Below are 15,694 nucleotides of genomic sequence, written 5' to 3'. Positions count from 1 at the left end.
TTTAAATACGGGAAATCATTTTTTTACTTTATTACGTAATTCTTTTTCATTTCTTTTTTTTTCGAAATGTTTGTTGAAATTTGGAACATTTTTTTCGTGTTTAATTGTTTCACTGAAATCCTTTATCCAAGAATAATTTTCTTAATTTTAATATCAAAGACGTAATGAGAATGTTTCTATTTTATTTCAACGGTTATGAAAACAGTTTTAAATGAGTTTTCTATACAAATTTTTGTTTTCTCTCGTAGATAACAAGGGAAATTATTCTTCTAAACAATCGTCAATCTTTGATCGTTCTACTATTGACGGATTTTTCACGTTCTGACAAATCTTCGGTTTTAATTAAACCTGAAGAAAGATGAGCGCTGGCCTTTTACCAACTGTAACTCCCTTTCGCTCCCTCTTTCTTCGCGGAAATGAATTAAGACTTAATTAAAGTCGTTCTTTGATATGTTAATTCTTTCGTAAATATGTGTTATTTTCCGTATGGGAATTAAAATTTCTTAGTATACATCTCACCCCTATTAGACACCGATTGTTACTGGCACGCGAAAAATGTCATCGATTAGTTGAGAAGAAATTAGCTGCGAAATATCAAAGTAAAAATTATGCGACTGATGCAGATATAATAATAATAAATTAAATAAAATGATGACTTTTCTGGGTTAGGAATTAATTATTCTTAAAAATTCTTAAAATAATAATGAAAATTAAAATGTGTCGAAGAAAACATGCTTTTTTCCTTTTAATTCCATAGAAAATAATTTAGGAAAAAAATTAACAAGTATTTTTGAATAAATTATTGAAGCTATTAACACCATTTTAAAACTATTTTCTTTGATATATTAAACTTTAGAGTTTAAATTTTATTATTTTTTATATGCATTTCGCTTTAACTGAAGGAATATGTTTTGGATTTAAGGAGAGGAAAATATTAATAATGAGAAGGTAGTAGTAAAAGACTTACCCTTTTATTTTAATATTATCATCGTTTGTATTTTTATTTCAATAAAGGAGGCCCTGTTTTCAAACGATATGGTACGATTAAATATGTACATCGAATTTTATTCTGTCACGCGAGCAGGTATATATACAAATAGACGTTCGGGAAATGACTAACTACGTTTCTTCATCTTCTACGAATTCTCCTTTATGGACCGCGGAGGCTGACCGATATCGCTCGCGAATAATCAGAGCAAACATTTATGAAATATGATATCTGTAAAATCCCAAGTCAAAATATATCAAAATTATTAATGGTATTTATATGACAAAATTAATATGTTGAGTTTTAATTAATATTTTGATAAAAATTAATGTTATATATATATATATATATATATTTAAAAAATATATAGAATAAAATATACTCTCACCGGAAGCGATTAGCAACAAATTCATAGAAAAATTTCATAACTTTGATATATGAAAAAAGATATCTTGCAGCTTACGATTTTACACACCTTAATTGAATCATATTTCATATTAATTGTTAAATCTTGATCCTCCTCCGCGCTCTTCGGAATTTACATACCGTGACGGCATCTAGATAATATGCACAATTCTTTGCCTTAACGTATTAATACTGCAGAATATTGTTTATGTCAAAATGTCATTTTTCTCTCTTTCTCTCTCTCTCTCTCTCTCTCAACACCATTTGCCTCTTTACTCTATATTCTACAAGAGATATTTCGCTAACTCGCCGATCGACCATCGGTTTCGTCGTCGATCTCGAAGAGATTTTCAAAAGACCAATCGACTTTCGGTTTAAGTTTAATAAACGTTTAAACAAACGTTTTGGTTACGCGCATTTCGCTATGAAGGTTGAATGCAACTTGCCTCGTATATCGCGAGAAAATATTCGGCCGACGAGTGCGAATCTCGGAAACATCTTGCGTCCAATGTTACCTCGATTTGATCGGCGCTATCGAGTTTATTGATTCTTCAAGATATTTGTTATCGTGCAATGTCCTTTTTCACTTTTATCGCTTCGAACGGATGATACTATTACTCTGTACGTAGGATATTCCGTAATAGGCGTATTTGTCGAGCAAATCGATATTCCTTGTTGAAAATTGAAACGATTTTTTTTCTATTCTCTTTTTCCTTTTATTACTTTTTATTCATTTAGAGGGAATTGAAATTTTTTTTCCTTTTACGTTCAGTGCAAAGTTAGATATTTCTATGTGAAATATTTAAATTATCACTTTACATGCACTATCTAAATAGATAATTGATAAATAGCAAAAAAGTGCTATTTATTAGATTTCTAAATAGCTTACGTACTTAGTGATAATTCAAACATTTCATACATTTTTAAATTGCGGTATTAGTTTATTAATATCTGTTTACATATTTAATGGACACGTGAAATATATTTATGAAATTATTTTCAAAAAATATCGTTTACTAAGATTTCTCTCTTCATCATGTTTAATTATTGCGTAATATGAAGTATGTATACCGAGTATCATTTTCTTTATTTTATGTCGCGTACATTTGCAATTTTATAAAACATTCAATCACATACATATATTATTGAATTAGTTAACAATCTATCTAGAAACAAACTTAATTTTAAAATATTCTCCTGGGACGATTAGTGTATATCAGCACAATTGTCTGCATTATATTGCTATGTAGAAATAGATAATATACATATATTATAATGTCTCTTTTGACAATAAAGTATACAAATGATGTCTTTCTTTCTCGAGCTAAATATTTACGTTTCTTTCATGTATTTTATAATTATTTATATATCATTTTGTATTTATTTTATTTTTAATTTTCATAAATGTTTCATATATTTCTCTCTGTAGTAATATTTTCTTCTCGAACGTTCTTTGAAAGAGAATTTAAAGTGAAACTCGGTATACAATATTTGTAATAAATGATACTTGAAAACGATATAATGGCAAGTTAATAAATAAATTGATTTTCTTCATTTGAACTACATATGTGAAACAAGTTTGCGCGATATAATTTGATTTGCATATTGCACATGCCGACTTAAAGCGAGTCCTGAGCAAATTTTCCACATAATCCATGCAAAACTCATTTTTTCATGTCAAACACGCTTTTTTTCATTGATCGGCTATTTTTAGCGACTTTCTTGACTTTGTCAGAGTTATCAAAAAACATCACAAATAACACAAATTTCCGATAAACATCTTAATCTCGCGGATGTTCGATTTCTAATTGAAATCATTTCACAAGGAATACTTTGATGATCGGCCCACTTTCAGTCACGAACACAAGCTCATTTGCTCATAGATACTTCTCAATTTTATCACACTGATAGTCTCCATAATTATTGAAGATATCTATATAAGCGCCGATCATCGATTATTGCAAGATTTGTCTCTCTTTGACGATCTAAAATGTTCACCAGAGTGAATGTTAGTTTATTTTTCTTTGGTAACTATACCAAGAACAAGATCTTTTCGAAACGGAACGATAGGCTTTCTCTCGCGAGATCTCTTGTACTTTCACGTCACGTCTAGCTCCATTTCGTCGGCGATCTTTCCCTATGACGGAACGAGCTCTCTCGCTCTCGTCGGTCGACATACCGCTCTCACTGCTCAGGCGATTCTTCTCGGGGTCTGGAATGTCTGGGCTGGAAGGGTTGCTGCTCGCTTGCTCGTCACGCTGTCACGAGGCCGGCAGCAGTGAGCGTCCCTGGCGAACCTTCTTCGGTTAACCTTCAGACCATCTGTAGACCTTTGGTGATGCTCTCGACGTGTTCCTTGGCCCGCATCCTGAGTGCCTGGATGCTCGATGTGCGAGGATCGTGGCCCGGCGGACTCGGCGGTGGTGGTTGAACGTGACCGCCGGCGCTTATGCTCGCCATGCTGCCGGCTAGCGATCCTGCGAACAGTGCAATTCCTACGTCTCGTTGGCTATGCACAATCACAATCATCGATGGCGAATTCAATAATACAGATTAATGTCGATTAAGCTTCTTTAATCTCGCGAAAATTCTCGTTTCGAGACATTCGTTTACCTCGAAACAACGATTCTACGAAATGTCACTATAATGAGTAGAGTATCGTAATGCTCTATAAGCTGATAATTAATCTTTTCAAACTGTTTTCTTCTCATTCCAAAAGAGATTTACATTTATTTTCCTGATTTTGTTTTTACTTTATTCTCGCGGTTCTTTATTTTATTTTATTTTTATAACGTCATGTGTCCTGATCAAATGTGCATATATATATATATATATATATATATATATATATATTGCTGAACGTGTTATTTTTTTAATCGTTAAACGCTTTCGACAAAAACATATAAATAGAAAATATTGATTGTTACCTGGAACGGGATTGGTCACGGCGCCGACATTTGGCGGTGACGGTAATCGCCTAGGAGACGTTAGATAACTGGGATATCCCGTGTGAGGCGCAGCTAGGAAACCGGGAAGCGCACTGAGCAATCCTGGCGGCGCGAGCCAAGGATCTCCCGGTAGACCTAAAGCCGGACCGGCAACATTCCTGAAACAAAATATTTCCACATGCGCGATATAATATTTCTTGCCAAAATTTATACGACATCGCGATTCTATTAATAGAAAATATTTAAACATGACAAACCTCATATTAGCAGCATGATGGTACTCGCTCAAACCCAGTCTCGCGGCTTCCATTTTTTCCTGTCTACGCCACTTGGCTCGTCTATTTTGAAACCAGACCTGAAACATAACAACAATTTTTCTTTATTCGATCGATCGAAATATTAACAACGGAAATATAAGCGTACTTATAAATTTGATTCGAATATCAAATAAGTCCCTTATTACCCCTTCCTGCTGTTAACCGATAAGTGATAATATTAGCCGTGTTGTTCAACGTTTTGTGAGCTTAATTTTGCAAATTTATTAAGTCCGCGTTTGGCTCGACGTAAGTCAAGAACAACGTCGGCACAAACTCTCATTAGCCGCCGAGACACGATAATGGTAACGTGTCACTACCGTATACTTGAGGAAAAGGGCACCCTCCTTTCTTCCCATTCTTCCTTCGATCTCTATATAACAGACTCGCGAGACATCACTTTTGACTTTGACAAAATATTCGATTTTTGCTTCGAGTTACTATTACAAAAGATTTTCTCATATTATTATTATAATTAATTTTTTTTTTTTAATTGAACTGTATATTGAATAATCTTCTATAAACATTTTTATTTCGATATATATAGTAGCCGTTTGTAAAATCAATTTCTTTATAAAGTATCAATCTTTAGATTGACGTTTTATAAAAAGTCCCAGTTTTTTGTAAAAATAATTGAATTTACAAAGAGTATGCGATATATATTTTATCTCATTACTATTATTTTAATTTGATTATTTCTCCATATGACAGTAGTTTTAAATATAATTACACATACAAATATGAAAGAAGAGAAGAGGAGAAAAGACTCGAAGAAAACTGTAAGAGATATTATTGACAGTGTCTTTCAAGATTCCTTGATAAAATAATTTATCGTGCCTATAATTTATATAAGATTCGACACAAAACTTTGATGAAAGTTACTTAAAATCCCAAGGTCGCATTCCCCAAAAATTGACATTGGCATTTTCAGTCAAATTAGACGAGTCTCGAAAGTCCCTAAGAAGGGTCGTTCCCCATAAACCGGTCAACTGCGAAAGCATCTAACCGCGATAAAGCAAGCCAGAAGTGCGCAAAACAGTAAGTCAGAGCAAAAAAGAGTAAGCAAGAAGAGAGAGAGAGACTCCGAGGGTTTGGTAGAAAATGGAGTTCCTTTAGCGGGGAGCGATGATGCGGAGGGCGAGAAAAGTGGCTGCCAAGACTCTCTCTCTCTCTCTTTCCCTGTCTTTCTCGATCTCTGCCTCAAAAGGAGGGTTGCAGAAATGTCTCTTTGGGCGGGTCTCCCAGGTCCACCCCTGAAAGCGGCGTTGGCTAAGAAAAGGGGGGAGGGGGCAAGAAGCAGAATCGGGGCGAGAAAGATCGGAGGGTGAGACGGGGTTCACCCTTCCATCGGTATTAAGAGGGTAACGAGCCTGTGGGGCGAAATCGAAAGTGAGCGAGCGACGCGGCGTGACGTGACTCCCAGTGCGCCTTCAAGGAGTGGACCCCGAAGAATGGAAGCGAAACGTAGGAGGGATGAGGAGGGAAGGGAAGAGGCACCCCGGGACGGTTCGGCCATGTTGATTTCTTTATTGTAACATGGCTGCTGTTGGCAGCTCGCTTAAGTCTATTGCGTTAAGAGCCGATGCTATCGGTCTCGGCTTATGAATTATTCAGTTCCCGTCGCGCCGGGTTATAAGGCCCACCGGGTGTCGTCCGTAACGAATTTACACGCGGCAGCGAGGTGAGCGAGATCCATCGTCGATCGATGATTCGACGCTCTTACCTCGGACAAATAATGCTGAGCAATCGTTTGCAACTTCTCCACTCGACGACGAATAATCGTTCGGTAACTAACGGACTAATGATTAAGGGCGGATTCTCTGGCCAATTTGGAGACGATTTTTCCTTAGCAAAAATGTTGACAAGTCAATAATTTTCGAGTTCTTCAGTTAATTTCAGGTAGAGTTTACTATAATAAAATTTTAATTCGAGGCTTAGTTATAAAGATATATAATGACAATAATTGGAAAGTTGTAAAAAATTATGACCTTTTTCGCCATTTTTGCTGAGGAAAAATCGTTCCCAAATTGACCAAAGAATCCACTTGTAATCGTTGGTCCGTTAGTTACCGGATACCCTGTATATATAGTTGTCGAGATTTCTAATGAGAAATATTGATTTATTGAAATATGAATTATATTATTAAGGGTTTAACAAGGCTCTGTAATATAAATATAAATTTAAAGTGTCAAACAGGCAATAAGAGCCAAATCGCGGATGACAGTGCGTTATCCCAACGAAACTAATTTTTTCGTTAGAATTCAAAACCTGTGCACAAGGCACTAAATTTTACTTGGTCACGGCCAAGATTTAAAATTGGAATAATCTCTACTAAAAAGATTTAATTCCATACATCCCCCGTTTTTAATTCTAACGAAAAAATTAGTTTCGTCGGGATAACGCACTGTCATCCGCGATTTGGCTCTTATTGCTTGACACTTTAAATTTATATTATTAAGGATTATCGTCGTGGAAACACATGCATATTATATCGTTTCGCAGCACGAGGCAACGCTACCAAATAAAATTCCGTATTGCTATGCGAAAATACTTTGGAACAACGTAAATCTCATAAGCTTGTTTATTAAAATGGGCAGCGCAGCAAAAATGTCTTTGCGCCTCCGATATAATCGGTGACAAGTATCGCGTTCGGATAACAAGCAACTAGCAAATTGAATGTTACCGTCGGGAATGAGCGGCGGTGAATCGTCAGGACGAGAGAGAAAGAGAGAGAGAGAGAGAATGTGGCAGAGGAAAACGCGGAAACGAAGTGAAACGAAGACGGGGTTAAACCCGTCAGAGGCATCACGGAGGTTTGGGGGGTTGGGGGAGGAAAAGGGGGTACATTGGGGACGCGGAGGAGTGGATATCGGAGCATTCCCGGGCTCATCAGGACGATATTCCGCTCTCGAGGACGAGAAGCAATTTTCTTTCCCGGCTCCGTGGATGAGAAAAGGCTACACGGACAAGATGCCACGCCGAAATGATGGGAAAATAAGCGAATTTCCCTTCGTATCTCTCTTATATCTATATCTATATATATATATATATATATCCTTTTCCATCTCGTTCCGTTTTTTGCCTTCCCTTCTCGTCGCTCCTTTTTCCTACTCTCTCTCTTTCTCTCTCTCTTTCTCTTGGGAGTTCCGCGTCTTACCATAATGCTCCGTCTTCGTTCACCGAGAACTGAACTCGCGCGCTCCTTCTCGCTTTTCTCGCGGAAATATAAAGAACAGGGCTAACGCGGCTTAATCTTTTTAGGTCGTAAATTTATTAGAGCAGGTACTTCCACCTTTTCCGCCCGCCCCCGCCTTCTTCTTATCCTTCTCTTTTGCTTTCTCTTTCTCTCGAGTCCTCTTCTCCTTCCCTGACCCGACCAGCCGGCGACTCGCGACGATCCTCGGCAATGATATTGCGAAGGTAAACTCGCTTAGACGGTTTAAATGCAAGAAAATTGAAATAAAATGGAAGTAATTCCGAGATTAAAATTGGACGTCGTTCCGTTGTCGCTGAGAAGCGGCGACGACACTTTTTCGAGCTCTCTCCCTCTCCCACGCTGGTCTTTAATGCCCCGTTCCCGCTTTAGCGTGTTTGTCTTTGTGAGATTTTACGTAGCTCTCGTTGGAGAAACTTCGTCATGCCGGAGTTGCATAATTCGCAAGATTTCGCTGAAAGGTTGACACGCGGATGAGAGGGCTAATTATCATTATCGCGTTAATGCGCAAGTAACATAAGGGAAAAGCAGTCGTTCGACGTAATCGGTGAAAGAATGTGACTGCACATTTCGCGCAATTAATATAAAAAGTCATTATATACAAGTAATGTAGTTTCGAAAATATAACAATATATCGCGTGAAAATCCAAGGAAAATTTGGAATATAAAGTAAAATGACAAGAGCAACACATTTATATATATATGAAAAAATATTTTCTTTCAAAATAAATTTCCATTTAATAAACTATCTTGCTATTTTTTTTACGTTAGCGCACTTGCGTGCTATTTCGTTGCCATGTTGTTACCCATACATGAGTGCATACGAAATATGACATCTATGCAAAATATATGAATGTATGGATGATGTGTTTCCGGTGACTGCGCGGCAACAGCTTTCGCTCTCTTTGTAACATACGGTGACGAGCACTCAACGAGAACAAGAAGCGTATCGCGCCGAAAATCACTCCCGAACTCTATCTATCGTACAATTTTTTTTCCTTTTACACTGCACAACGCACGCGCACGCATACGACCATCTCTCATTTTCCTTCGTCTCTCTCTCTCTCTCTCTCTCTCTTCCTCTCGCTCTGATGGAACACATCGTTCCGGGACGATGGTCGCTTTATACTCTCACGGCGGCTCTCGCCGAATTCGGATTAGCGCCGGCAAAAAGGTATTCGAGGTGCTCACGCCACGTCGAGTTCATTGTTGCCGACCCGAGTATTAACAGATTTCGGCCATTGTTCGCCGCGGTGGTGGCCTGCGAGGTTTTTTTAAAAGAGTCGCGTTGATGCGCGCGAAGGCGCCGGGCGTGATACATCGTGACGACATCGAGGGGGATGGGATTTTTGATATTCTTTGGGCGAAATCAAGAGGTCCGGCGAAAAAATCACACGCTATTCTTTTAATTGTAACGCCATTAACGGCGTTGGCGATGGACGGAATCAAATATTCGAGAGAGAAGATAATTCTTACATTGCTATAATAAAACGGAATATAACAGGTAATATAACGTGTACGTTACATGTAACATCCATGTTAGTTGTAATTTCCCACTCATAGATGTAACATTTTAATATAACATATATTACATTGTAGTTATATACCAAATAGCACATTGATGTATCGATAAGTCAGTGCTATCTTGGGATATAATGACAATATAACTACAATGTAATATATGTAATATTAAAAATGTTACATCTATGAGTGGGAAATTACAACTAACATATACGTTACATGTAACATGCTTAAGTATATAACATTTATATACTGTGTTTGCTGGGAGGGATCGAAGAAAAAATTACTAGATAATAAGTAAAAAAATCAATAAAAAACATTTAATAGAGGAGTCAAAGTAAATGTAGATTTTCTCCCGGATGCATGCAAAAATATATATATTTTTTTTCTAATGGACTTATTCTGCATTTCACGCGTTCTGCTCGCATAAGATCGCGGTTGGATGAAAGTCGAAGTCCAGGATGGAAGACCAGTCGTGCGAGATGGATATTAAAGCCTTTACGATGGAGGAGATTAATGTGTCTTCCTATTAGGGTTCTGCGCAAAATCGGGATGACGTTGACGATATCGACGTCTTTCCTATAGGATGCTGATAACCCCTGAGCGTTTTATAAGTGCAATGTGGAACGATGCCAAACATGTATAAAGTATTTATGCCGATAGCATTACGAGAAACTGTCGAATTGATAGTAGTTTAATGTATCAACAAAATTCTTTTCTATATATATAAAAAAAAAAGAAGAAGGAAACCAATTAATCTTTTTACACGATTATCGCTTTTCAAGTAATTATTGCTTTATCTCGTTTGAAAAATCAAGTAATCGTCATAATACGATTTTTTTCAATTTTGTTCAAACTCTTATTTAATATCATTTTAGATGCGAAAGTTTTGTATCGAAGGAGAGTCATTGAAACGCTTATCTCCTTTGGCGAAGAAAAATTATCCGAGCAATTTATTATCGCCTTTTAATAATTTGCGCAATCGTTTAACGCCCATTAATATTTTCCGCATGCGGCTCGTTATTAGCCAAAGCCGATAAACTAATTTCAAGAGTCTACCGACATGATACGTTCAAAGTGATAAATGTCGTGTCTCTGTCGTCAAATACATATCGATATAAGATTATCAGAATTATTAATCATCCTTATTGCTATATACAATATTTTTAATATCGTTTTACATAAAAATTACTTTACTTTACGATAAGTTTCGATACATTATCATGCATTCTTTTGCGTGAAATTAATTTATACTGTTTTAATACAGCACTGTTTTTTCCCGAGTATTTTAACACTCATTATGTAATATTAACTTCAAGATTGCTTTCAATAAAATAAGGAGAAAATAATTTTTAATTCATGTTAATTGTTCACTATTTATACAAGATCGCGCGCGTGTTTCTATTAACAATAAATATCTATTAACATTAATTGATATTTGAACTAGTTCTCTTTCTATTTCAGGTCCAAAAAGAAATAGAACGTTAATTAAATTGCGGTTAACTAATGTTTGGAAAGCGTTCTATAGCTAATTAGTTCCAATTATCTTCTATTTACAATTTTAAGGCTATATCCCTGCTGTTTTGAGAAACGACACGATAGTGATTCTATCATTTTACGCGTGTCATGTTCACTAATAGTCGTAATCGTCGATGTTAATAGCTCTCTGGCCGAAAGAGGCTAACACAATACTGTCGCTAATCCGCGGACAAGGAAAAAGACAGACGAGGCTATTTTTCTTCCGGATGTATTACAAGTCTATCAAGAGCCCCATCGTCGGTATATTAGAAGGGAAATAAGAGAGAAAGAGAGAGAAATAAAGAAGGGGAAGACACGTTTCGAATATAAGCCTAGATTCGCTCTCCGGCTCAGAATACCGAGGTATGCATAGAGAAGGGAGATGTTTGGAGAGGGTTGGAGTCTATTATTCCGTGCTTTTTATGCTCCCTATTTCTCCCCCTTCAGCCCCTTCCTCCCTCCTTTCCCGGTACTATTCCCCCTTCTCTGCTTCAACCCTGTCAAACTGTCGGCCAAATTCAATCCTACGCAGTTGTTCTCATTTCATTCTTGTTCTTAGCGCAGTTCGCGTCCGCACTGCGGCTAAAACGACGCTAATTAATGGTGCAACGCGGTGGTCTCGTGAATCACCCAAGTTAGTCCTCTATATCCCGCCGAGATTACGTCAAGTTGACCGCGCCAATTTACATAAATACGTTGAACGTCCAAGAATTTTGCGCTTCTTGCGCTGCGCAAATTATTATTGAAACGCATGCATTGTAATCTTGTATATGTAATGGAACAATATATAGAGAGATGAATATTGTATACACAAGAATGATTTTATGACTTCAAATTGAGATTAAAATAGAGAATTAAAGCCAAAGAAATAAATATCCAATTTGAGAAAAATAGTGGCAAGCAAGACAGGAATAAAGAGCAAGTTTTAATATGGCGCGTACATATGAATTGGAAGGAACGAAACTTCAAAAGAAGAAATAATTGTAGTCAAAGTATTAAATTATTGTAAATTTTATCTCAGCGATTTATTTCATTTTTTATAGAATAATTTATTTCTTTTCGCTATTCAATAATAATATCATTTCATATGTGCATGCATAAATTAATCGAATGATAAGCAGATAAATGCATCTTATCCAATTTATGCTATACGATATTCTAAAATATGATGATTCTAAAGATATTTTTTAATATCAATATATTCATTCTTGCGCATCTGACAAAATCTTTGGTACAATATATATAAGTGAGCACCCCTGACAACATCCTCCAATAAAGCCACCCCTGTCGTCGCGTGTAATCACCCTTAAACACTCCAACGCCCCGGTCTAACCCCGTCGTCCTGCGATACAATAAGTAATGTGCTACAAATAACATCCCAAACACGAGGCGATTTCACTTTTACAATGAGACTAAACGGCTCCTCGTAACACCGTTCACAGATCCGCCATCGGATCGTTCGTTTGTCGTAGTGTCGAGTGGATCGTACAATGATTTCGCTGGATGATCCTTAGATCGTCGAAGAGCGCGAGAGCTTTTGTCACAAAGTCACAGAAATGTCAATGTAGACACGAAGACTCTTTTTCATTTCGAGTTACATTATATCTCACATTTCATAAATAACTTTATATGCCTACAAAATTTACACATAAATCATTTAATTAATAATTAGAAAAAAATATTATCGAACTTGTCAGAATTATATAAGATGGATAAAATATCTATCTGATCTACCTAATCTTTTATCAGAATTTATTTGAATATTTAATTTAATATAGACAATTTGAAAAATCTCGAGAGTATTTTAAATTTTGTGCTCCGAAAATATAAATTTGTAAGAAAGTAATTTTAAATATAAATCGCCACGATCCTCGAAAAGTTAGTCATATTGCGCGATATAATTTCGAACAACATTTTTAACAGCGCGTATGATCGGGTGTGAATGAACGACCGCACCGAAATTCGACAAATTAGCCGTATGGCCCGTGTATTTTGACACCGTGCCCACATTGTCTGGCCTGGTCGTTGTATTTTCTCGTTGTACACGGCGGCGAAATCGGCTCCGAGTGAATGCATCCTTTGTGTAGGAAGCTATTTTACCAGACAATATGTTTGCGCTAAAACGAGGCTTGCAAACGGATCTCTACGTATACGCACTTTTGTCGTTTATTCAAAGGAAAATTCTGCATAAAATAGTCGATCGAGACAATCAATTTTCACGGTTTTTCATCTTTAATTTCGGAATCCTTCGCATCGTATAAATAAACTTTCCTCTTGAATTATTAAGATTTAACTCAGGACACTTATTAAAATGAAGTGTGTAAAAAATATAACCACTACGGCGGCCAACACTCAGGTCAACCTGTTTTATATTAAATATAATAATATATTTAATAAGAGGTTTTGAAAAATCAATTCGACACACTGGCAATCTTGCCATTACATAATATTCCTGGCGAAGAAACATCTATACATATATTATTCAAAATAATATATTTCACTATTTTTAAATAATTTAATAAAAACTGTTCTTAATATTTAATATTTAATCCGACGGTTTTGAACCGTGTGTATTTTTAACATTTTTTCAATTGTGCACAAGATCTAACACAAAACTGTGAAAAACTGTCAGAATAAAAAAAAGATCTACGCACATTGAATAAATTGGCCCGAGTTGGCAGTCATATTAGTTACATTTTGTTACTGTCGACTACTTTTATGTAGTCGATATACAAGTGTCTTGACTTATGTATATAAGACCGTGGCGAGAAGTTTCCGTATCATATAAATTCTTTTTGTATATATCGTTGCTAAAAAATAAGATAAGATTAAAGATCGGCATTGCGAGAGAGAAGGAAAGAAAAAAAAACACATTTTGTTACTCTCGACTACTTCTATGTAGTCGATATAGAAGTGTCTTGACTTATGTATATAAGACCGTGGTGAGAAGTTTCCGTATCGTATAAATTCTTTTAGTATATATCGTTGCTAAAAAATAAGATAAGATAAAGATTAAAGATCGGCATTGCGAGAGAGAGAAGGGAAGAGAAAAAACACGTTTAGTTAACTTTGATTAGCGCTAACGGGAAGTCGAAGGAGAGAGAATTGGACTCTCGAGAGACCTCGAGAATTGGATCGCGGCGCGCGCGTATTTAACGCCATTAAGTCGCGTCTGTGCACTCGAAATTACGTTGCGTCGCGCATCCAGTAGCAACGCCATCGTTTCGCGGCTGGGGGTTCTGCCGCATACAATCCCCGTTGACTGTACCGCAATTAAGACTGCTCGTTTATAGAGACACTCATCAGAGTCCGGCCAATGCGCCACTTACAGTCAAATGAAATTAACATAAAGTACTGTTTATTGGATTGCAAACAGCTAAATAGAACGAAATCACGTGCTCGCTACTACCGTAATTGCGGCAGCAATACGATAAGTGGATTACGGCGTCACTTGCGATTTCTTTATATATATATCATCGGTTCTTTCTTTGAATATAACAGAGCCAATTATACAGCGGTAAGAATAACAAATCGCGTTTTACGCACAATAACTAATATATAGTCTCTATATTTCAATTTTACCTCTTTTACCTTTTCTAATTATTTTTTAAATAATAAATTTCTTAATTAATTTCTTGTTTTCCGTATAATCGATTTACTTCTCCAGGGCTTTTCTTTCCACGTTATTTTACAAAGTGTATTATGTCTTCTAGAATGTATACGCATCTAATCGTATACTATTCTAATCGTCATTCCGCCGTTTCTTTTGTCGCGAGAGTAGAAAAAGAGAAAGAAAGAGAGAGAGAGCGGATGGAGGTGGAAAAAAAAAAAGCGAAACTAGATACCGAGGAAACACGCGTTCGCGAACGTAAGAGCGCGCGCTCGCGCTGCACGTGAAAATCCGTCGCCGATGTAATAACTCTAATAACTCGTAATAAAGCTCGGGTGGAGTCGTATTAGCGTCAGGAGCACGCGTGGGCGCACAAAGGGCGGCCGCCCTCGACAAACACTGTGACTTTTGATGATTATTAACTTCATGGGCCAGCCACGGTCGACCGGGAGATGGGTATGCGAGAAGAGGAAAGGACGAGAGAGAGAGTGGCGGAAAAGGGACCGAAGGGGGATGAAGAGGGGAGACGAGAAGGGTGTAGGCCGTAGACAGTAATCTGTTGCCCCGAAGGCTTTTCTGGTCCTGGTTTGAAGCCTCCCCACTCTTTCCTTCTCTGTCTCTTCCGTCACCGGCCCTTCCTTCCAACCTCGCGTGCCCGCCCTTCTCGTGCCGGCTCTTCGGCCGTACTTCTACCCCTGTTTCTCTCTCTCGCGCGCTCTGTCTCTTTCTTTCTATCCGACGCCTGGGAACCAAATTAATAGTTGGTTCTGCCTGGATATATCTCGAATTCGGTATATTCCCCGGCGAGAGTGACCCCGAGCTTCCCTTCCTTCCTCTTCCTTCCTTCTCTTCATGTGTATACGTAAATCGCGCGTGGGTTTCATCTATAATATGTATGTTTGTGTGCGCGTTTGTCGGTCTCTTCTCCGGCTGCGTTTGACATCGGTTACTCGTTAAAGGGCCGCGAGATGCCTCGATAAAGCGGGGGCTCTTTCCTAGTCGAATGGCTTTAATCAAACGGGATTTGGAAATTGATAATTGGCACGATCTCTCTCTCTCTCTCTCTCTCTTTCTCTTTTTCCTCTCTCTATTAGGGTTGTTTGAAGGAGAACTTTTAACGGGATCGAGCGTTTCCCGAAATACAGCTTTACGCCTTGGGAAGAATCGTGGCATAAT

At 37.3% G+C, this 15,694-nt stretch overlaps 1 protein-coding gene across 2 annotated transcripts in view; it reads right to left on the bottom strand.

Annotated features, from left to right (window-relative positions):
* Positions 1 to 991: 991 nt before the first annotated feature.
* LOC114929195 (retina and anterior neural fold homeobox protein 2) overlaps positions 992 to 15,694 on the bottom strand; it is a 47,077-nt gene continuing 32,374 nt past the window's right edge. Inside the window, exons 3-5 of one of the 2 annotated variants that reach the window (XM_029300639.2) lie at positions 4,599 to 4,696; positions 4,321 to 4,499; positions 992 to 3,888 (exon numbers count right to left, since the gene is read on the bottom strand). In XM_029300639.2, the coding sequence (XP_029156472.1) occupies positions 3,707 to 3,888; positions 4,321 to 4,499; positions 4,599 to 4,696 (459 nt within the window). In that variant the 3' untranslated portion in view covers positions 992 to 3,706. The remainder of the gene's footprint in view (positions 3,889 to 4,320; positions 4,500 to 4,598; positions 4,697 to 15,694) is intronic. The other variant, XM_029300640.2, reaches the window with a different exon arrangement.

This window comes from Nylanderia fulva, unplaced genomic scaffold, assembly GCF_048542155.1.
Source record: "Nylanderia fulva isolate GAGA-0341 unplaced genomic scaffold, ASM4854215v1 Scaffold14, whole genome shotgun sequence".
NCBI lineage: Eukaryota > Metazoa > Arthropoda > Insecta > Hymenoptera > Formicidae > Nylanderia > Nylanderia fulva.
The sequence above is the reverse complement of the archived record's forward strand: the minus strand, read 5'-3'. Positions and strand labels throughout refer to the sequence as shown.